Source organism: Cucurbita pepo, chromosome 13, assembly GCF_057944985.1.
Source record: "Cucurbita pepo subsp. pepo isolate OVF chromosome 13, ASM5794498v1, whole genome shotgun sequence".
NCBI lineage: Eukaryota > Viridiplantae > Streptophyta > Magnoliopsida > Cucurbitales > Cucurbitaceae > Cucurbita > Cucurbita pepo.
This window is the reverse complement of record NC_141810.1, coordinates 1,233,690-1,254,730: the sequence shown is the minus strand read 5'-3', so window position 1 is coordinate 1,254,730 and position 21,041 is coordinate 1,233,690. Positions and strand designations below refer to the sequence as shown.

The 21,041-nt window shown below is 38.6% G+C and overlaps 3 protein-coding genes and 1 non-coding gene across 5 annotated transcripts; 3 read left to right on the top strand and 1 right to left on the bottom strand.

The window, feature by feature from the left end:
* The first annotated feature begins 1,310 nt into the window (after nucleotides 1-1,310).
* LOC111809092 (DEAD-box ATP-dependent RNA helicase 7) lies at nucleotides 1,311-5,816 on the top strand. Its single transcript, XM_023695440.2, has 14 exons — nucleotides 1,311-1,974; nucleotides 2,309-2,443; nucleotides 2,519-2,659; nucleotides 2,756-2,867; nucleotides 2,994-3,064; nucleotides 3,184-3,338; nucleotides 3,448-3,559; nucleotides 3,859-3,960; nucleotides 4,077-4,137; nucleotides 4,223-4,394; nucleotides 4,469-4,565; nucleotides 4,703-4,797; nucleotides 4,957-5,090; nucleotides 5,236-5,816. The coding sequence occupies exons 1-14, from the start codon at nucleotides 1,516-1,518 to the stop codon at nucleotides 5,487-5,489; spliced, it is 2,100 nt and encodes a 699-aa protein (XP_023551208.2). The 5' UTR covers nucleotides 1,311-1,515; the 3' UTR covers nucleotides 5,490-5,816.
* A 6,692-nt stretch (nucleotides 5,817-12,508) lies between these two features.
* On the top strand, nucleotides 12,509-13,315 carry LOC147789613 (uncharacterized). The gene is made up of 2 exons (XM_087116924.1): nucleotides 12,509-13,074; nucleotides 13,234-13,315. Exons 1-2 carry the CDS (start codon nucleotides 12,509-12,511, stop codon nucleotides 13,313-13,315), a joined length of 648 nt encoding a protein of 215 aa, XP_086973050.1.
* Nucleotides 13,316-14,819: 1,504 nt separating this feature from the next.
* TRNAI-UAU (transfer RNA isoleucine (anticodon UAU)) lies at nucleotides 14,820-14,905 on the top strand. Its single transcript is given in 2 exon segments — nucleotides 14,820-14,857; nucleotides 14,868-14,905. It is a non-coding gene; the product is annotated as a tRNA-Ile (tRNA).
* A 2,725-nt stretch (nucleotides 14,906-17,630) lies between these two features.
* LOC111808308 (gibberellin 20 oxidase 1) lies at nucleotides 17,631-20,494 on the bottom strand. 2 transcript variants are annotated; one of them, XM_023694214.2, is made up of 3 exons: nucleotides 19,880-20,494; nucleotides 18,907-19,225; nucleotides 17,631-18,167 (listed from the first exon to the last, which is right to left on the bottom strand). In XM_023694214.2, exons 1-3 carry the CDS (start codon nucleotides 20,383-20,385, stop codon nucleotides 17,910-17,912), a joined length of 1,083 nt encoding a protein of 360 aa, XP_023549982.2. In that variant the 5' UTR covers nucleotides 20,386-20,494; the 3' UTR covers nucleotides 17,631-17,909. The 2 variants fall into 2 exon arrangements, with proteins under 2 accessions (XP_023549982.2, XP_023549981.2); XM_023694213.2 differs by having other exon boundaries at nucleotides 18,907-19,228; nucleotides 19,880-20,491.
* Between the last annotated feature and the right edge of the window lie 547 nt (nucleotides 20,495-21,041).

The window sequence follows — 21,041 nt, the reverse complement described above, 5'->3', positions numbered from 1 at the left end:
AAAGGTTGCTTGAAATGATATTTTTATTTTTGTAAATAACATATTTTAAGTAATAGTACTTAATTATAACTTGATCTTTTAATAAAATTGGAAAAGAGTTCATTATCATATGATAATAGTGAAAGACAGTGTTATTATCAGTGCTTGAAATGAATAAGAAAATTAACTACAATTACAAGTAATTGGATACGTGCAACCATTGGGAAGTCATTCGCTCCAAGTCGAGAAGCCTCCATCGAATTTTCTTAGGGAATGGGTGATATTATGAGCCAAATCCAAAGGCAAGTGGGTTAATCCAATCCTATTGAGCTAGCCAAGGCCTAAGAGTCGAGTCTTAAGACTGGCTTAGGGGTCGTGTCTTATGATCTTAAGTCGGGACATAGGACATATGGTTAAGGCGTGAGGCATGAAGACAAGATATTGGGAATGAAATTAAGGCATTAAAAATGAAGTTGAGATGTGAAGTGTGATACATAAAGTACGTGAAATGAGGTGGAGGCTTGAAACATGAGTTATCTAAGAAGAAAGTATGTTGTGACTCCCACGTGCAGATAGATAATGTGGCGACACAAATCACAAGACTCGATTGAAGTGAATAATACCATGAAAAATGTCCTAAACCCAAGAATAAAAACTAACAATCTAATTAAATATTTTTGTTCTACCAAGTTTTTTTTTTTTCAAGAGACTAGTTCTATTAACATATATTTACATATTTATATATATATATATTTTTTTTTGATACGGTGTAATGAAATGTTAAAACTAATTATTTTCTAAAATTATTTTTGTTTTCTTATAAAAATGTTAAATTCTATAACACAAAACAATTTTTAAAATTTTTATAACTTGATTTGAATTTTAAAAAATTTGAAAAATTGAGTAAAAAAAAAAAAAACCTAGATTGAGTGGAGTGATAATAATTTTTTTAAAACTAAAAATAAAATAGTTATTAGGCTTAGAGATAGAGAAGAGTTTTCTCTAATCTTGAAGATTATTGAAAGAAATAATTGTTGAATAATATGTTATAATATTGGAATTAAAATTTTTATTGGTTGAATATTATATTTTTATTTTTATTTATAAAATATTATTACTTTAAATTTGTCCATTTATAAGTTTTTAATTTTTTTTATTTTTATATATAAAATGGTTTAAAATATTTATAGGGACGAAAGTATATTATTTAAAAATGTTGTTATTAAATTTATAATCTTTTTTTTTTTGCAAGGGAAAGCAAAACACTGAGAAAACGGCGGTGAATTTTAGAAGGAAAGGAAGAGTATAAATACCGTTTTAATTCCATTTTTCTCTTCGTTCTAAACCCTAGAACCTCCCCCGCCTTCATTGCTCTCGTTCCCTTTCGTCCTCCTTTTTCAATCGTTGCCACTCTAAACCTAGCCGCCTCTGATCTTCATCTACCATTCTTCAACCGTACCGGACGGAGTCGCACCTCAGTTCGGATCGGTTTGAGCACCAGAGTTTTGACATCTTCCACCGTTTCCCCAAGTTTCTATGGACAAGAAGGAGAAGAAGATGAAGAACAAAGCTCTTGTGGAAGCCCTACCTTCGGAGGATGCTTTTGAGCAGAAGAGTGACGAGTTGGTTCTCTCGGATAAGAAGAAGAAGAAGAGTAAGGGTGATAAAGAAAGCAAGAAGCGGAAAGCCGTAGAAGAGGCTGACGACGGGGATAGAAGCGAGACGAGCTCGGAATTAGGCGAACCTGTGAATTCGAGGTTGAAAAACGGAAAGGAGAAAAAGAGCTCGAAGAAGTCAAAGGTGGTTGAGTCTGACGAAGACGATGTGGAGAAGGAAGCTGACGACCCGAATGCTGTTTCTAAGTTTCGGATTTCGGAGCCGCTGAGGGCGAGGTTGAAGGAGAAGGGCATTAGCTCCTTGTTTCCGATTCAGGCTATGACGTTCGACACCGTATATGACGGGTTTGATTTGGTTGGACGAGCCAGAACGGGACAGGTATAAAGTGTTAGGTTTTCCTCTCCAGTGTGAAACATAGACTTGTTTTGAAGCTTGTTTTTCATATGACAATTCTTTCTTGTAATTCTTTTTTCCACCTGAAGGGTAAATCTTGCATGTTATAGATAGTTGATAAGTTTTAGTAGTTTCAAGTCGTGCAAAATTCTGACATTGGTTTCTATTTATTATATATTATTTTTTAAAATCTCTATAAGCCTTTTACAACGATATTGTTCTCAATGAGCCTAAAAGGGCTAGTTTGTTTTCATGGCACGGTTCGGTTTGCCATGTAATAAAGTCTGTTATGTATATTACCTTCATGTTTTGTGTGCAGGGTAAAACTTTAGCTTTTGTCTTGCCCATCTTGGAGTCTATAGTAAATGGGCCTTCTAAGTCATCGAAAGTGAATGGATATGGAAGGACTCCTAGTGTTATAGTACTTTTACCGACCAGGGAATTGGCTGACCAGGTATGGTTTGAAGATTTTTTAATTTACGTTTTTTATTCTTGATTTTAGTTGATTGAAAGGCTGTGGTTTGATTAGGTGTTTGAGGACTTCAAATTTTATGGGCATGCATTAGGCTTGGAGTCTTGCTGTTTATGTGGAGGAATGCTTTATGGTCCCCAAGAAAATAAACTGAGAAGAGGTGTTGACATAGTTGTTGGAACACCTGGTCGTGTAAAGGTGGAAATTTACAGCAAATTCTTGAAGGCTTTGTTAAATGATAATAACGTATAGTGTTTGTTTACTGACATGTGCCCTTTTCAATTTGTGGTGTAGGATCACATTAACAGAAATAATATTGATCTGCGGTCTCTAAAGTTTAGGGTTCTTGATGAAGCTGATGAAATGTTGAGGATGGGTTTTGTCGATGATGTTGAATTTATTCTAGGTATATTATTTAGAATGTTACTTATTTGTTCCACAGCGAGACTGAAATCTATTTGGCTTCATTACTGATATTGTGTCATTTATGTTTTACCTGTCGTTGGTTAACTTTTTTTTGGTGGATTTTTAGGCAAGGTAGAGGATGTAAACAAAGTTCAAACACTTCTTTTCAGTGCCACTTTACCAAGCTGGGTGAAAGATGTCAGTATTCCAAACATAATTATAGTTACCAAGCTCCTTAGTCTTAAACATGCTGATAAATTGACTGAAAAATGTATTTTTCTTCCGCGATTGTTACTGATATTGTTTTGCTTTTTTAGATTGCTTCGAGGTTCCTTAAAGCGAACAAGAAAACTGTAGATCTTGTGGGCAATGAGAAAATGAAGGCCAGTAATGATGTTAGGCATATTGTTATTCCTTGCTCTGATTCAGAAAGGTCTCGGCTTATTCCAGATATCATTCGATGTTATAGCAGGTTAGTCATTCGAATGGAAAGAAATTAGTTATTGTTATTATTATTTTTCATCAGTCATAAATTATTCAATTGTTCTCTTTGTTTTACTGTATGATGATATTTTACTCAGTGGGGGCCGGACTATTATATTTACGGAGACAAAGGAATCTGCATCAGAGCTTGCTGGTCTTCTTCCAGAAGCACGACCGTTACATGGAGATATACAGCAGTCTCAACGTTCGGTAATTTTATAATTATCTTTTTATGTGGTTTTTCTATGATTGATTGTGTAGTCTATCTATGATTGCTTTTTTTGGGTAATGTAATGATCTTTTAATTTTATAAGTAAACCGTTCTTGGGTAGGATGGTTATTGGAAATTCACAATAGACCCTCACGTGCTAGCTTATTTAACTATGTAACATCTAACAGTTAAATGTCCATTTTATTTCCTTCGTATAATATTCTTGATTGTGAAGTATCCAGATTATTGGAGACTTGCATGTGTAACGAATGTTCATTTTATTTCCTACGCGTTGCAGGTTACGCTTTCTGGGTTCAGGTCAGGCAAGTTTCTGGTATTAGTGGCCACCAATGTGGCAGCACGTGGATTGGATATCAATGATGTTCAGCTAATTATCCAGGTTTGTGCTTGAGCCTGATATCTAACGTGCCATTTTTATTTTATTTGCTAAAGTGTGCTTTTATTATTATAATTTTTTCTGTATGTCATATTTATCTTTATTTACGAATCTGCCAGTGTGAAGCTCCAAAGGACATAGAAGCTTATATTCATCGGTCTGGAAGAACAGGAAGAGCTGGTATTTCTGAGTTCGGAAACTTTTCTTCATTGTGCATGCTTATAAATTTAAACTCTTCCTAAAAACACTATTCTGTACTTTTTAGGAAATTCTGGAGTTGCCGTGACGTTGTATGATCCAAGAAAGGCGGGAAGAATTGCCAGGATAGAAAGAGAATCTGGTGTGAAGTTTGAGCACTTGTCTGCTCCCCAACCTATTGATATAGCCAGATCTGCTGGAGCAAGTGCTGCGGAATCAGTAACTCAAGTCGCCGATAGGTATATTTGGTTAATGTTCTCTTAGTGGGTAATTTTATTTTTGCCACTCTTTAATTTTATATATATTGGAACAGTGTAATCCCACCTTTCAAGTCTGCCGCGGAAGAGTTAGTTAACAACTCTAGTTTGTCGTCTGTTGAGCTACTTGCCAAGGCCCTTGCGAAGATCTCTGTGAGTTATCCTTCATTTTTATTTTGTTTTTTTCCCCCCTAAACTATGTAATCTTATATAGGCTCTTGCTCGTTGGCGTCTCTTTTTCATCGACATTTGCCTAACTGCATTTTGGTTGATTGTATGTATTTCTGCAGGGATATACAGAGATAAAGAGTAGATCTCTTCTGACGTCAATGGAAAATCATGTCACTTTAATTCTCGAGGCTGGAAAGCCCATCTTTTCCCCATCGTGAGCTATTTTGATTTTAATTTTATTAATTTGTTAAACGTTTTTTGTCTTGCATGTAAAATAGCTTTGATTTATCCCCTTGCTCTCCGTTTCTCCTACATTGTGACTGCTACACATCATATCATCAAACTGATGAATTTTGCTTCTTAAATTGTCCAGATTTGCCTACAGTGTTCTAAGGAGGTTTTTGCCAGAGGAGAAGGTTGAGTCAGTCAAGGGTATGACACTAACGGCCGATGGATACAGCGCTGTATTCGACGTTCAAACGGAAGATTTGGATGCATTTCTTACTGGTAAATCTTCGATTCATTTTGTGTAGCTTTTTTCCGAAGTTGTGGATGATAAATGGATCTTATTCGGGTCCGTCCACCATCAAAGCTGTTCCTTGCAAATATAATTTACGGTTCTCTTTGCTTTTCTTATTCCCTCTGATTGCAGGTCAGGGCAATGCAGGCGGCGTGCGTCTAGAGGTCTTGAAAACACTGCCAAAATTGCAGGACAGAGAGCAATCACGAGGTGGAAAATTTGGTGGTGGTGGTCGTGGAGGATACGGCGGAGGTCGTGGAGGAGGATACGGTGGTAGTAGGTTTTCAGGAGGACGAGGAGGTGGTCGTGGAGGGTTTTCTGATAGAAGAAACAGTTTTTCGGGTGGAAGAGGTCGAAACTTCAGCGGTGGCAGCAACAAATGGTAAGAAGGGTGGCGTCTGTTATAGCATCTTTCCTTATAGAAACCACAGCCTGAATTAGGAGCAGCATGCATACATATTCATTGGAAATTTTGTAGAAAAAGATGAGATAACAGTGAATGGTGTATCGCATGAGGCCAATCTCGGCGATTATAGTTTTATTTGATGATACTATCCTATTTATTATTTCCTGTTTATCCCTAATGGGGTTTTTCCCTTTCGCCCCTATTTGGTAGACCTATGATTTTGTGGCCTCGAGAGAGACATTATTTTGTACTGTGCGTAATGGGATTTGTATTATTCTACTAATTAATTTAGCTCCATTCAAAATTACATTTCTTCCATTGTTGTACGGACACGTTTTTTTCCAACTTTTTTGGGATCTTTCTTTCAAAATAAGGGTATGTTAGAGGGTTTTTAAATAATTAAATTTTTATGTCATTTTTTATGTTCTAATGGAATAATGTATTTTTTTTTTTTTTTTGTTTAGGGTTTAGGGTTTAGGGTTTATTCAATCTTTCGAAAAATGATTGAAGGCTGATAGATTATTCTAAGAGAAAAAAGCGTTAATAGTGCTGTTATTAAAAATTTCAATTAACAAGATTGTTCCTAGTAGACTAGAATTGATTTCATGATTGTACTTTGTGAGTATGAGATAATCTATTTTAAAATTTTAATTTTATAAGCATGGGAATGAAAATGAACTTAAAAAAAAAAAAAAGCAGAACCTAATTTAATGTTATGCACATCTGACAAAATTTAATATAAATATTAAACAAAATCAACATTTTCAAACTATTGATTTCCAAAGGAGTAGTGGTTGGGTATGTAGGTATTATAGCTTTGAGTTATCCTTGAGGTTAGGAATTCGAGCCTCTCACCCCACTCTATTTTTTAATTCTAACAATATAAAAAATGTCCTATCAAACCTATCAAACGATCTTTTTGTGTCGGTTTGATCTATGATTTTAAATTTTGTTAACGAGAGGTGGTGGCGCAGTTGACTAGCGCGTAAGTCTCATAACTTCGAGTTATCCTGAGGTCGAGAGTTTAAGCCTCTCTCACCCTACAATATGCACTATAAAACATAGCAAAAGATGTTTGGACTCTAAATTTTAATCTTGTTATTGAGGGGTGGTCGAGTAGTTTGCTAGCGCGTAGGTCTCATAGCTTCCAGTTATCTTGAGGTCGAGAGTTCGAGGGGTGATGGCGCAGTTGGCTAGCGTTAAAAAGTGTCATATAAAACCTAGCAAAAGATCTGTTTGTGTCCGTTTGGACTCTGAATTTAAATCTTTTTATCGAGGGGTGGTGGCGCAGTTGGCTAGCGCGTAGGTCTCATAACTTCGAGTTATCGTGAGGTCGAGAGTTTAAGCCTCTCACCCCACAATATGCCCTATAAAACATAGCAAAAGATCTGTTTGTGTCAGTTTGGACTCTGAATTTTACTCTTGTTATCGAGGGGTGGTGGCGCAGTTCGCTAGCGCGTAGGTCTCATAGCTTCAAGTTATCCTGAGGTCGAGAGTAAGCCTCACTCACCCCACAATATGCCCTATAAAACATAGCAAAAGATCTGTTTGTTTCAGTTTGGACTCTAAATTTTAATCTTGTTATCGAGGGGTGGTGGCGCAGTTCGCTAGCACGTAGGTCTCATAGCTTCAAGTTATCCTGAGTTCGAGGCTCTCTCACCCCACAATTTTTTTTAATTTAATTTAATTTTTTATTTTTTTTATTCTAACAGTATAAAAAGTGTCATATAAAACCTAGCAAAAGATCTGTTTGTGTCGGTTTGGACTCTTGATTTATATCTTTTTATTGAGGGGTGGTGGCGTAGTTGGCTAGGTCTCATAACTTCGTGTTATCCTAAGGTCGAGAGTTTAAGCCTCTCTCACCCCACAATATGCCCTATAAAACATAGCAAAAGATCTATTTGTGTCGATTTGGACTATGAATGGTGGCGTAGTTGGCTAGTGCGTAGGTCTTATAGCTTTGAGTTATCCTCCAGTGCGTAGGTCTTATAGCTTTGAGTTATCCTGAGGTCAAGAGTTCGAGCCTCTCTCACCCCTCAATTTTGTTTTTTATTCTAACGATATAAAAAGTGTCATATAAAAACTAACAAAAGATCTGTTTGTGTCGGTTTAGACTATGAATTTAAATCTTCTTATCGAGGGGTGGTGGCGCAGTTGCCTAGTGTCACAGTCATGCTCGTCCATGGCGTGTTCCCCATGGCCGCATGCCCATGACAAGCCAAATCATATAAAAAGTGTCATATAAAACCTAGCAAAAGATCTGTTTGTGTCGGTTTGGACTATGAATTTAAATCTTCTTATCGAGGGGTGGTGGCGCAGTTGCCTAGTGTCACGATCATGCTCGTCCATGGCGTGTTGCCCATGGCCGCATGCCCATGACAAGCCAAACCCTTTTTGTCTTTCCATGTTCTAGTGTTTTACTTTTGTATTTCTAGGGAGTATGACATTTCGAAAAAATCATGTCTAGGCCTGCCACACATGAAATGCCTCATAATATATTATAGGGGGATATGACTAGTTGTCAATTTCTCCCTACCAATAGTTATATACTGTGAGCTGTTGTTATTACTCTCTTGCTTGCATATATAACGTCTCTTTCAAAATCTCTCTTTCGAAAATCTCTCTCTGCCCTCATTTTCTAAAACCTTCTTCTTAAACCGAGGCCAGAGGCTCGAGCATACATCGCTTGGCCATAGGGTACGTAAGAACGAATTGGCTTAGCTCACTTGTCGTTGGAAAGTGAGTGCTGCACAATCGCAAGTCCACTGCCATCAAGAGTGCGACTGTGACAAGTGGTATCAGAGCTTTGTTAGCTCTGTGAAATAGAAAAGACCGAAACCATGACGACGACAAAGTCGACACCCAAATCACAAGCCGACCAGCTTACTTTAATAGAGGAGGAAATGATGTTCCTCAAAGAAGTCCCTGACACCATTCGCTTCCTGGAAGCACGGGTGACAGAATTGAATGGAAAAGTCGTAGAAATCGATGCAATGGGCAACCGCCTGGATGGGTTGCCAATCACAGAACTGATGTTTCGAGTGGCTTCGCTCGAAGAAAGAGTTGCTTCTACGAGCAACTCAAGACCTATTGGTAGCCCCGATAGCTCTGTCACGCACAAGGAGGGACGTTGCGAAGAGTTCGACGTGCTACAAAATACCATGATGAGTTTGTTTAATTGATTAGTTGACGAATTCAGAACAACGATCGATGCCATCCAAGAAAAGATGGCCAACATGAACACCCGAATTGGGGTGACCATGAAAGCTGTGGAGAACGTCACGACTGGGCAAACTCATACGGGATCCAACAAACTGAAGTTCCTAGACCCCAGACCCTTCAAAGGGAACTGGGACGCCAAAGAGTTGGAGAACTTCATCTTTGATGTCGAACAGTACTTCAAAGCCACAACGACTTGTGCCGACGACATAGAAGTGACAGTAGCCTCAATGCATCTCATAGACGATGCAAAACTTTGGTGGCGTACGAAGGTGCAAGATATCGAGAATGGATTGTGCACCATCGACTCTTGGGAAGACCTCAAGAGAGAATTGAGGGACCAATTCTTCCCTGAAAACATAGAACATATAGCAATGGAAAAACTAATAACCCTAAAACAAATGGAAGCATAAGGGACTATATCAGACAGTTTTCGACCTTGATGCTAGATATCAGGGGCACGTTAGAGAAAGAAAAGGTATTTTTCTTTATAACTGGGTTACAATCGTGGGCCAAAACAAAAATACACGAGAAAAAGGTTTAAGACCTAGCTACCGCAATCGCCAGCGCCTAGAGACTCCTAGACTTTGGAAACAAAGCGAGTTTCCAAAGAAGAACAACACGGGCCCCAAACACTGGGGGCAAAACATATAAAACGCCAGGTCATCAAAATGAAGGCCCCAATAGGCCAAACGGAAGTAACGACAGACCAAGTGGGTGGATAGATAGACCTCCTCAGAATAACCAAGTGGGACATCTCGAGGATCTTACCCTCAAAACAACTACCCGACAACACCTTAAAATGCCTGCTGTGTAAAGGCCCCCACAGACTGTCCTACTGTCCTCATCAAGCCTCTCTCAGTGCACTCCAAGTGTCCATTCAAGAGAGCAACGACACAGGAGTCAAGAGTACGCCAGACAGGAGGGAAGATCAAGACAACCCCGAATGGGTGCGCTTAAATTCTTGTCAGCCCTCCAACGGAAGGTCGACCCAGAGGAGATAATAGAGAAAGGGCTTATGTTCGTAGATGCAACAATAAACTCTAGACCAAGCAAGAGCACCTTGATAGACTCAGATGCGACCTACAACTTCATCGCCGACCAAGAAGCACGAAGATTGGGACTCACCATAGAAAAGAACCTTGGAAAAATGAAAGCTGTCATCCGAGGCCTTGCCTATTGTGGAGTCTCCAAAAGAGTCCCCTTCTAATTAGGGGCCTGGACCAGAGAGATGGATCTTGTCGTGGTTTGCATGGACGACTTCGATGTGGTACTTGGGATGGACTTCCTCTTAGAACACAAAGTTATCCCCATGCCACTGGCAAAATGCTTGGTGATCACCGATCACAACCCCACAGTAATACTTGCAAGCATCAAGCAATTAGGTAATCTTAGAATGATCTCGGCCATACAATTGAAAAGAGGATTCACACGAGAGAAACCTACATTCATGGCTATACCCCTGATGGAAGAAATGACCACTGATGGAACGACCACTGAGGAAACTATTCCAAACGAAATCAAGGATGTACTAGACAGTTATGCTGACATAATGCAGAGAGCTTACCACAAACATTACCACCCCGTCGAGGCATTGATCACGAAATTGAACTCCTCCCCGGGGTTAAACCCCCAGCGAAGAACGCATACCAGATGGCTCCCCCTAAGCTAGCCGAATTGAGGAAACAACTAGATGAGTTGTTGGCGGCAGGATTCATCCGCCCGGCAAAGGCACCTTACGGAGCCCCCGTACTATTTCAGAAAAAGAAGGATGAGACGTTGCGTCTGTGCATAGATTATAGAGCCTTAAACAAGGTGACGATACGCAACAAAGACCCACTGTCGATAATATTCGACTTGTTTGACCAACTTCACAGAGCCAAATACTTCACGAAGTTGGACTTACGATCAGGGTACTACCAAGTACGTATCGCCGAGGGGACGAGCCTAAGACGACGTGTGTAACAAGATATGGGGCCTTTGAGTTCCTGGTAATGCCCTTTGGCTTGACAAACACCCCAGCTACGTTTTGCACGTTAATGAACCAGGTTTTTCACGAATACTTGGATCAGTTCGTCGAAGTATACCTCGACGACATAATTGTATACAACACAACCCTAGAGGAACACAAGGTGCACCTGAAGCTAGTGTTTGACAAGCTGCGGCAAAATCAGTTGTACGTCAAGAAAGAAAAATGTGCGTTCGCACAAACATGTATCAACTTCCTTGGACATGTATCAGTTGTGAATAGATTGGTATGGATAGCGATAAGATAAAAGCTATCCAAGAGTGGAAGATCCCTACTTCCGTATCCAATGTGCGATCCTTCCTAGGATTGGCAAACTACTATAGACGGTTCGTCGAAGGGTTTTCACGACGAGCAGCCCCATTAACAGAACTCCTGAAGAAAGACCACCCTCGTGGTCAAATAAATGTCAAATGGCCTTTGAAGATCGAAAGGCAACCATGATGAGGGGTCCTGTCCTCGGATTAGTAGATGTTACTAAACCATTTGAAATAGAGGCAGATGCTTCCGACTTTGCTCTAGGCGGTGTCCTTATTCAAGAAGGCCACCCCATCACTTATGAAAGTCGAAAGCTCAATGATGTTGAAAGGAGGTACTTTGTCTCCGAAAAAGAAATGCTAGTTGTGGTCCATTGCCTACGAGTCTGGAGATAGTACCTCTTGGGATCACAATTCGTAGTGAAGACGGATAAAAGCGTCATTTGCCACTTCTTCGATCAACCGAAATTGACGGCAAAACAAGCCCGGTGGCAGGAGTCGTTGGCTGAATTTGACTTCAAATTTGAACACAAGGTAGGAAAGAGTAACCAAGCCGCCGACGCACTGAGTCGGAAGGTCGAACATGCGAGCCTGTGCATAATACCCATATTCACTCAAGTAAGATCGATGGATCAATGCGCGACATCATCAAAGAACATTTACATAAAGGCCCATTGACCAAAGCCATCGTTGAACTAGCCAAAGCTAGGAAGACATGACAGTTTTGGGTCGAGGGAGACCTTCTAATGGCAAAGGGAAACAAATTATACGTTCCAAGAACAGGAGAACTGAGGAAGAAGCTCATTCAAGAATGTCATGATGCTTTATGGGCCAGACACCCTGGGTGGCAACGAACATATGCCTTAATAAAAAAGGGGTACTTCTGGTCAAATATGCGAGACGACATCATGTAATACACTAAGACGTGCCTCATCTGCCAACAGGATAAAGTCGAGAAAGCCAAAGTCTCGGGACTCTTGGAACCTCTACCCGTGCCAAAAAGGCATTGGAAAAGTGTGTCTCTAGACTTCATAACACACCTCCCAAAAGTCGGAGATACGACGCCATCTTGGTTATCATAGACCGATTTTCGAAATACGCAACGTTCGTTCCCACCCCAAATTATGCTCAGCTGAACTAACAGCCCAACTATTTTTCAAACACATTGTTAAGTTATGGGGCATTCCGTCGAGCATCATCAACGATAGGGATGGTAGATTCATTGGCACATTTTGGACCGAGTTATTCAACTTCTTGGGAACGACTTTAAACATCTCCTTGAGCTATCATCCTCAAAACGATGGACAGAACGATTCAACTGCTTGCTCGAAGAATACTTATGTCACTTCGTTGACGCTCGACAGAAGAACAGGATACAACTGCTAGATGTCGCCCAATTCTGTTTCAATTGTCAAACGAGTTCGTCTATGGGAAAGAGCCCCTTCAAAATTGTAAGTGGACGACAGCCGGCCTTGCCCCATATTATTGATCATCCTTATGCAGGAAAAAAACCCTCAAGCTCAAAACTTCACCAGAGAATGGAAGCAGACAACCGATATAGCCCGGGCATATTTGGAGAAAGCTTCCAAGTATATGAAGAAGTGGGCGGACAAGAAGTGTCGCCCCCTCCAATACCGAGCAGGAGACCAAGTCCTCATCAAGTTGAGACCAGAACAAACCAGATTCCGCAGCCGAAAGGACCAGAGACTAGTTCGAATATATGAAGGCCCGGTTGAAGTCCTTAAAAAGATTGGAGCTACTTCCTACAGAGTTGCACTACCCACATGGATGAAAATCCACCCAGTAACTCATGTGAGCAACTTGAAGCCCTATCACCCTGACCCAGACGATGACCACCGAAATGTAATCACTAGACCGAGCATCGATCTGAAACAAAGAGACACCAAAGAAATAGAGGAGATCCTAGCTGATAAGGTTAGGAAGATAGGAAGACCTATACGGAAGATTCGCGAATTCCTTGTCAAATGGAAGAATCTCCCTATGAAGGAAACTAGCTGGGAACGCGCTGAAGATCTAGACTCCGCCGCCACCCACATCGCCAGGTTTGAAAGTTGTCGGTTGAAAGAGACGTCAACCAATTAGGTGGGGGAGGATGTCATGGTCATGCTCGTCCAAGGCGTGTTGCCCATGGCTGCATGCCCATGACAAGCCAAACCCTTTATGTCTTTCCATGTTCTAGTGTTTTACTTTTGTATTTCTAGGGAGTATGACGTTTTGGAAAAATCATGTCTAGGCCTGCCAGAGATGAAATGTCTCAGAATGTACTACAGGGGATATGGCTAGTTGTCAACTACTCCCTATGAATAGTTATATACTGTGAGCCGTTGTTGTTACTCTCTTACTTGCATATATGACGTCTCTTTCAAAATCTCTCTTTCGAAAATCTCTCTCTGCACTCGTTTTCTAAAATCTTCTTCTTAAATCGAGGCCAGAGGCTCGAGCATACGTCACTTGGCCGTAGGGGACGTAAGAACGAATTGACTTAGCTCACTCATCGTTGGAAAGTGAGTGTCGCACAATTGCAAGTCCGCTGCCATTAAGAGTGTGATTGTGACATCTAGTGTGTAGTTCTTATAGCTTCGAGTTATCTTGAGGTTGAGAGTTTGAGACTCTCTCACCCCAAAATAAATAATTTTATTCTAAAAATATAAAAAGTGTCATATAAAACCTAGCAAAAGATCTGTTTGTGTCGGTTTGGTCTTTGAATTTAAATTTTCTAATTGAAGGGTGGTGGCGCAGTTGGCAAGCGTGTAGGTCTTATAGCTTTAAGTTATCCTGAGGTCGTGATTTTGAGACTCTTTCACCCCACAATATATTTTTTTATTCTAACTATATAAAACGTGTCATATAAAACCTAGCGAAAGATTTGTTTGTGACTTTGAATTTAAATATTTTTATTGAGGGGTGGTGGCGCAGGTCTCATAGCTTCGAGTTATCATGAGGTCGAGAGTTCGAACCTCTCTCACCCCACAATAATTTTTTTTATTCTAACAATATAAAAAGTGTCATATAAAACCTAGCAAAAGATCTGTTTGTGTCGGTTTTGACTTTGAATTTAAATCATCTTATCGAGGGGTGGTGGTGCACTTGGCTAGCGCGTAGGTCTCGTAGCTGCGACTTATCGAGAGTTCGAGCCTCTCTCACCCCACAATATTTTTTTTATTCTAACAATATGAAAAGTGTCATAAAACCTAGCAAAAGATCTGTTTGTGTCGGTTTGGGCTCGGAATTTAAAACTTTTTATCGAGGGGTGGTGGCGCAGTTGGCTAGCGCGTAGGTCTCATAGCTTTGAGTTATCCTGAGGTCGTGAGTTTGAGCCTCTCTCATCCCACAATTTTTTTTTATTCTAACAATATGAAAAGTCTCATATAAAACCTAGCAAAAGATCTGTTTGTGTCGATTTGGACTCGGAGTTTAAATCTTCTTATCGAGGGGTGGTGGCGTAGTTGGCTAGCGCGTAGGTCTCATAGCTTCGAGTTATCTTGAGGTCGAGAGTTTTCTCACCCCACTATATTTTTTTTATTCTAACAATATGAAAAGTCTCATATAAAACCTATCAAAAGATCTGTTTGTGTCGATTTAGACTCGGAGTTTAAATCTTCTTATCGAGGGGTGGTGGCGTAGTTGGCTAGCGCGTAGGTCTCATAGCTTCGAGTTATCTTGAGGTCGAGAGTTTTCTCACCCCACTATATTTTTTTTATTCTAACAATATGAAAAGTCTCATATAAAACCTATCAAAAGATCTGTTTGTGTCGATTTGGGCTCAGAATTTAAAACTTTTTATTAAGGGGTGGTGGCGCAGTTGGCTAGCGCGTAGGTCTTATAGCTTCGAGTTATCCTGAGGTCGAGAGTTCGAGCGTCTCTCTCACCCCATAATATGTTTTTGTTTGGGCTCGGAATTTAAAACTTCGTATCGAGGGGTGGTGGCGCAGTTGGCTAGTGCGTAGGTCTCCTAGCTTCGAGTTATCCTGAGGTCGAGAGTTTGAGCCTCTCTCACCCCACAATATTCTTTTTTATTCTAACAGTATAAAAAGTGTCGTATAAAACCTAGCAAAAGATCTGTTTGTGTTGTTTGGACTCTGAATTTAAATTTTCTTATCGAGGGGTGGTGGCACAGTTGGCTAGCGCGTAGGTCTCATTGCTTCGAGTTATCCTGACTTCGAGCCTCTCTCACCCCACAATATATATTTTTTATTCTAACAATATAAAAAATGCCCTATAAAACCTAACAAAAGATCTTTTTGTTTCGGTTTGGACTCTAAATTTAAATCTTGGGGGTGGTGGCGCAGTTGACAAGCGTGAGCTCTTAAGCTTTGAGTTAACTTAGTTCGAGCCTCTCTCACCACACTATATTTTTTTTATTCTAACAATATAAAAAATGTCCTATAAAACCTAGCAAAAGATCTATTTGTGTCGATTTAGTCTCTGAATTTATTTCTTATTATTGAGGGTTGGTGGCGTAGTTGGCTACCGCATAGTCCTCATAGCTTCAAGTTATCTTGAGGTCGAGAGTTTGAGCCTGCCTTATGATACCATCTATAACACCGATCCATTCATATACCCCTTTTTTACGCGGATGCCACACTTATAATCGCATGACAAGTCACAACGACTTGCTATCATCACAACGAGCAGCCAGACAACCATATAAGAACACAATAATTTTAAAATAAATCATATATATACAACATAAATAACGCATGAAACATGCTAGCACACAAGCAAACAAACTCGATAGATAGAATTATACTTATAAAACGTTCTAAAGCACGCCTAAGCAACTCAAGTCAAAACTGTATTAAAAGTCCCAAACAGTGCTCGTAATGAATATTCTTACTCAAAAGAACCTTAAACCTTAATTCGAACACTCGAAGTCAAGCCTCAGCTAAGAAACTTAGCAACACAAACTTAACCGAATTAAAAGTAAATAAATTAAAAAAATGGTAATTTAATTATTTAAAATTGATTTACTATATAATAAAAAAAATTATATCATAAAAGAACATGGGGAATCATTTTTAAAGACAAACAACAAGACAAATTGCAGCAAATGTTCTTTGTATTCTACTATATCTCACAAACCTCCATATATTTTTTAAAATTATTAATAAAAAATATTAATAATAAATAGGAAGAATATGATATTAAGAGAAAATACTTTTCACAAAAATACAACAAAAAGACAAACTGAAAGCTACTCTGTCACACAATATCCTCAATGCATTATTCACTTTATTTTTTATTTTTATTTTTATTTTTATTTTCTTAAATGCTTTTTTATTTTTCATTTATAATTTCAAGTGAAAATTAATTTTAATATTTTATTTCAGAAAATATTTAATTTATTTGCATTATCTTAAAATGTCTTTATTTTAAAATTGGGATAAGATTCTAAAGAATTTTTTTAAAAGGAGAAAATAAATAAAATATTATGAATAAAATATAATATCGTTATCAAATGAGCTATAATTAAGTATCAAAATAGATCGTTTTTTAAATTGTGATTAACACGATATTATAATGGTTTATTTTGTTTTATTATTTTTTATTTCCAAATTTATATTTAATTTGGTATTTGGGAATATATTTTTTTTTTACCATGAGAGGCATGTCGTCTTCGATTAACCTAATTTCTACGAAGAAAATTGTCAACTAATTTAACTGATTTATCTATATGGTTAGTCAGATGCTACCTGTTCAAATTTCGATCGATAAAGATTCTACTCAACATACAAGAATCTGAAAAAGTATGATCGTTTCGAGGGTCTGAAAAACCTACTTTTAATATTTTTTCTCGAATCACCTGTTATCTTATCTAATATCATGAATCTTCGAGACCTGTTATCTTATCTTCAATTTTATAAGTTACAACTCACTCGACGTTTTCAATTTTTTTATTCTAGAAAGTTAAGTTGGATTGAATTTTTAGAAAATTGAAAAATTCTATTCAGTTTGCTAGTTGAAATTTTTTTAGTCGGGTCAACTTGACCAATCGGAAACAAGGGTTACAACCCAATCTAACCCTACTTTACTTTTTAAAAGATTAAGAATTTTTAACGTTAATGATGCATTGTGACTCGTAAATGTTAGATATTTGAACTTTATGAGATTTTAGTTATTATTATAATATGTATAAATAATTAAAAAAACAACCCGACAACCCAACCCAACTCAAATTGAAAATAGAGGGTTGGATTGGATTGAGTTGAGTCGAGTTGGTTGTGAACTCTATCAGGTAACTCGGGTCACCCACCCAAAATATTAGATTGGTCTCAAAGATTTTTCCAACTCAACCCAACTCGTGTACAAATAGTAGACGTCATGATAAATAACGAGCCCCTTTTTTCTAATCAACAAAAAGTTGTCCATTAACTCTCAGGATATCAATCATACGTTGAAAGGTATCGAGAAATTTTTTAGACCTATAACATAGTAATTTATCTAGAAATTAGTCATTAGTATATTCATTGATACATTATTTGATGTAACAATTATTTGGTTAGTTATTATCTAAAAAAAACGACCAAACTGAAAACGACAAGAAAACATTAGGATTAGACCATAGACATATAAATGGTCAGATTTTTAGCTATAAGAATTGACTAAGATCCAAAAATATATTTAAAAAAAAAATAATAATAATAAAACAAAAACAAAAACAAAATAAAAAACAAAAACAACTGGCTTTTCCCCCAACTTTTCCCTTGTCTTCCCAATTGAAAGAAAAGGTAAAAGGATCTCTCCTCTCTCGAGTTTCCTCACCACACAAACTCCTTTGAACACAGCAAGAGCCACTTAGCCTAAAGAACACGACGACGTCGACGACAACGAGGACGAGGACGAGGACGAGGACGAGGTTATAAATTTGATGGAATTATTAGGTGTGTCGAAGCCAAGCTGAAAAAACATCAAGGGTTTTCATGTCAGCTCTGTAATTGTTGAGAGTGAAGTGGTGGAGCATAGACCATGTAAAGTCTGGATAGATTCGTGGGTTCTGAGTGTCCACCAGCTCCCTTGGTGGCCTTACCACTTTATCATTTCTTGGACACAAAAAGAATGCTAAAGATTTCCTTGTTGTCTCGTTGTTCACCACCGCTCTATGCAAGCAACTCTTGTATCTCCCATTTGATAGTGCCTTTTTTACCATCCAAAACAAACCCATCATTAGCCATATCATATTATGATTATTATAACTCCAAATTCATGTATTCGACATGTTTTAAACCCTAAACTACCCTTCCCGTGTCTCTTATCGATATATAAGTTCGTGGGTATCAAAGAATACGTCTAAAACCCTAACCTACCCTTCCTGTGTCTTTTATCGATATATAGATTCATGGGTATCAAAGAATACGTCTAAAACCCTAAACTACCCTTCCTGTGTCTTTTAACGATATACAGGTTCATGGGTATCAAAGAATACGTTTAAAACCCTAAACTACCCCTTTCCATGTCTTTTAACGATATATAGGTTCATGGGTATCAAAGAATACGTCTTTCTAGCTTACATCTTAGTAGTTTCTTTATTCCCCATTCCCACGAAAAAAATGTTAGGAATCACGACTCTTCACAATAGTATGATATTGTCCATTTTGAGCATAAGCTCTCCTGACTTTGTTTTGAGCTTCTCGGAGATGTATTCCTTACTTATAACCTATGATCAATTCCCTAAATTAGTCTACGTGGGACTCACTCCCAACAATCTTCAACAAAAAAACCCTTTAAAGTTTTTCTCGAAGATGTCAAACTTTTAATAGTGGTCGGTAACTTACCCGTAAAAAAGTTAAATGGATTCTTTTTCGAGGTCAAAATAGGAAAAGAAAGTGTTTTTTAAAAGAAAAAGATGAGGATTTTGATGGGTTTTGTTTGATTACCATGAAAGTGTCACCAATATTGATAACAAAAGCATCAAAGTTAGGGGCAATGAGACGCCATTGGTTGTCTACAAAAACTTGTAAGCCACCGACTTGGTCTTGGTGAAGAATGGTCAAAGACGTTGGGTCACAGTGAGGGCCAGTGCCTAAGGTCAGATGGGGCTTCTGGCATGGCGGATAGAAGTTCAGTCTCATTATTGAATCATTGTCTTTGAAGAAGTTCTTGAAGTAATCTCCTTCTACTCCAAGGCTCTTCCCTAACAGCTCCATTATCCCCAACGATAGCCCACTCATTGCTTCACAATACTCCTGATATACCCTACTGTTCCACCCAATCAAACAATCAGCCAATAACCTCTCCACCCTATCGTTTCAACTAAAATAGATCAAATTACGAGACCCACGATGGTTAGATACCTCAACTAGTTAAGACGTACTGACCCAGACACTTCAAAATCATTTTAAACATAAACGATATCGTTTGAACTAAAAAAGATCAAATTACGAGACCCATGTGAGATAGATGGTTAGGTAGCTCAACTGGTGAAGACATACTGACCCAAACATTTCAAAATCATTTTAACATGAACGATACCATTTGAGCTAAAAAAGATCAAATTACAAGACCCACTTGAGATAGATGGTTAGGTAGCTCAACTGGTTAAACCGTATTGACCCAGACACTTTAAAATCATTTTAAACACGAATGATAACTTTAACCATATCGTTTCAACTATATTACGAGACCCACGTGAGACAGATGATTAGGCAACTCAACTGGTTAAGACGTACTAGTCTAGATACTTGACACCTTAACCATTTGGTTTGAACTAAAAAAGATCAAATTACGAGACCCATTTGAGACAGATGGTTAGGCAGCTCAACTGATTAAGACGAACGGACCCAGACACTTGAAATTCAAAATCATTCATGAACGATATTGTTTGAAGTAGAAGAAAGGAAAAGGAAGTACCCGAAGTCGAGGAATTGGTCACCGAGCTTGGCGGAAAGGTAATGAAGAACAAGATTAGGGAAGGAATCATCAGCAGAGAATCGAAAGGAAAGAGTCTCTTTCCAAGGCAATTTGGAAGAGAATCGACCAGTGAAGCTGCTAGCATACCCACAGTGCTCACCGGATAGCCTCTGAGCCCTCTGTTTCTCACAAAGCGGCAATTCAAAGAACTGGTTCATGTACTTATGAGCTTCCGCAATCAACTTGGAGTCAACCCCATGATTCACCACAAGAAAAAAACCATGTTTTTGACATGCCTCGCCGACAAGTCGGATGGCCTCCCCCACCGAATCTTTGTCCCCGGACACAAATCCCGACAAGTCGATCAATGGGACTTCCAGCTCCGGGCACTGCCCGGTCGGCTTATCCTCGTCCGGCCATATGAACTGCTTCGGAATCTTCTGTTCATGCCGGAGAACCGCCGCGTCGAACACAAGTGGAACGCCGTGGTTTCCCTCCTCCGCCATTGATGGGGGCTGTACTACATGCAAGGTTTAGGGGAAGAAATTACAAGAGAAGGGCTTTATAATGTTGGATTTGGCAAATGGGTGTTCACCCAATTGGAAATTTTCAATTTTTTTTTTTTTTTTTTTTTTTTTTTTAAATAATATTGACAGGAAAGCGATTCCCAATGGAAATTTGGCAGTTCATGGTGATGAAGGGAATTCTAATGTCCCCTCTCCCTCCATATCAATTCAAAATTTTCATTTTTTTTTTATTTTTAATTTTATGTACCTTTTGATTTATTATGTCGGATTGTTATTATTCAATAAAGGTAACTATTTTTATGTGTATTCATTATATCCCCCACTAAACCTCATCAATCAAACCTTAACTCCACTCACAAACCCTTAGTTTTCAACCAAACCAACTTTTTTCACTATAATCTTATGTTAGTAGATATTGTCTGCTTTGACCCGTTACCTATCGCCGTCAGTTTCACAGTTTTAAAACGCGTCTATTAGGATAACATTTTTATTCCCTTGTAAAGAATGTTTCGTTTTTCTCTTCAATTGATGTGGGATCTCACAATTCACTCTACTTGAGGACTAAGAATGTTTGCTTAATCCACCCACCTAGATGTGTGAAAGTTATCTATTTATAATAAAATAATTATAAGAAT

Coding starts and splice junctions, on each gene's coding strand:
- LOC111809092 (XM_023695440.2), top strand. CDS start 1,516: ATGGACAAGAAGGAGAAGAAGATGAAGAACAAAGCTCTTGTGGAAGCC. Junction 1,975..2,308: donor GACGAGCCAGAACGGGACAG/GTATAAAGTGTT, acceptor TTTTGTGTGCAG/GGTAAAACTTTAGCTTTTGT. Junction 4,395..4,468: donor GTAACTCAAGTCGCCGATAG/GTATATTTGGTT, acceptor ATATTGGAACAG/TGTAATCCCACCTTTCAAGT.
- LOC111808308 (XM_023694213.2), bottom strand. CDS start 20,385: ATGGCGGAGGAGGGAAACCACGGCGTTCCACTTGTGTTCGACGCGGCG. Junction 19,229..19,879: donor GACCAATTCCTCGACTTCGG/GTACTTCCTTTT, acceptor TGGGTGGAACAG/TAGGGTATATCAGGAGTATT. Junction 18,168..18,906: donor ATATTGGTGACACTTTCATG/GTAATCAAACAA, acceptor ATGGTAAAAAAG/GCACTATCAAATGGGAGATA.
- LOC147789613 (XM_087116924.1), top strand. CDS start 12,509: ATGCAGGAAAAAAACCCTCAAGCTCAAAACTTCACCAGAGAATGGAAG. Junction 13,075..13,233: donor GCCGCCACCCACATCGCCAG/GTTTGAAAGTTG, acceptor TTGTATTTCTAG/GGAGTATGACGTTTTGGAAA.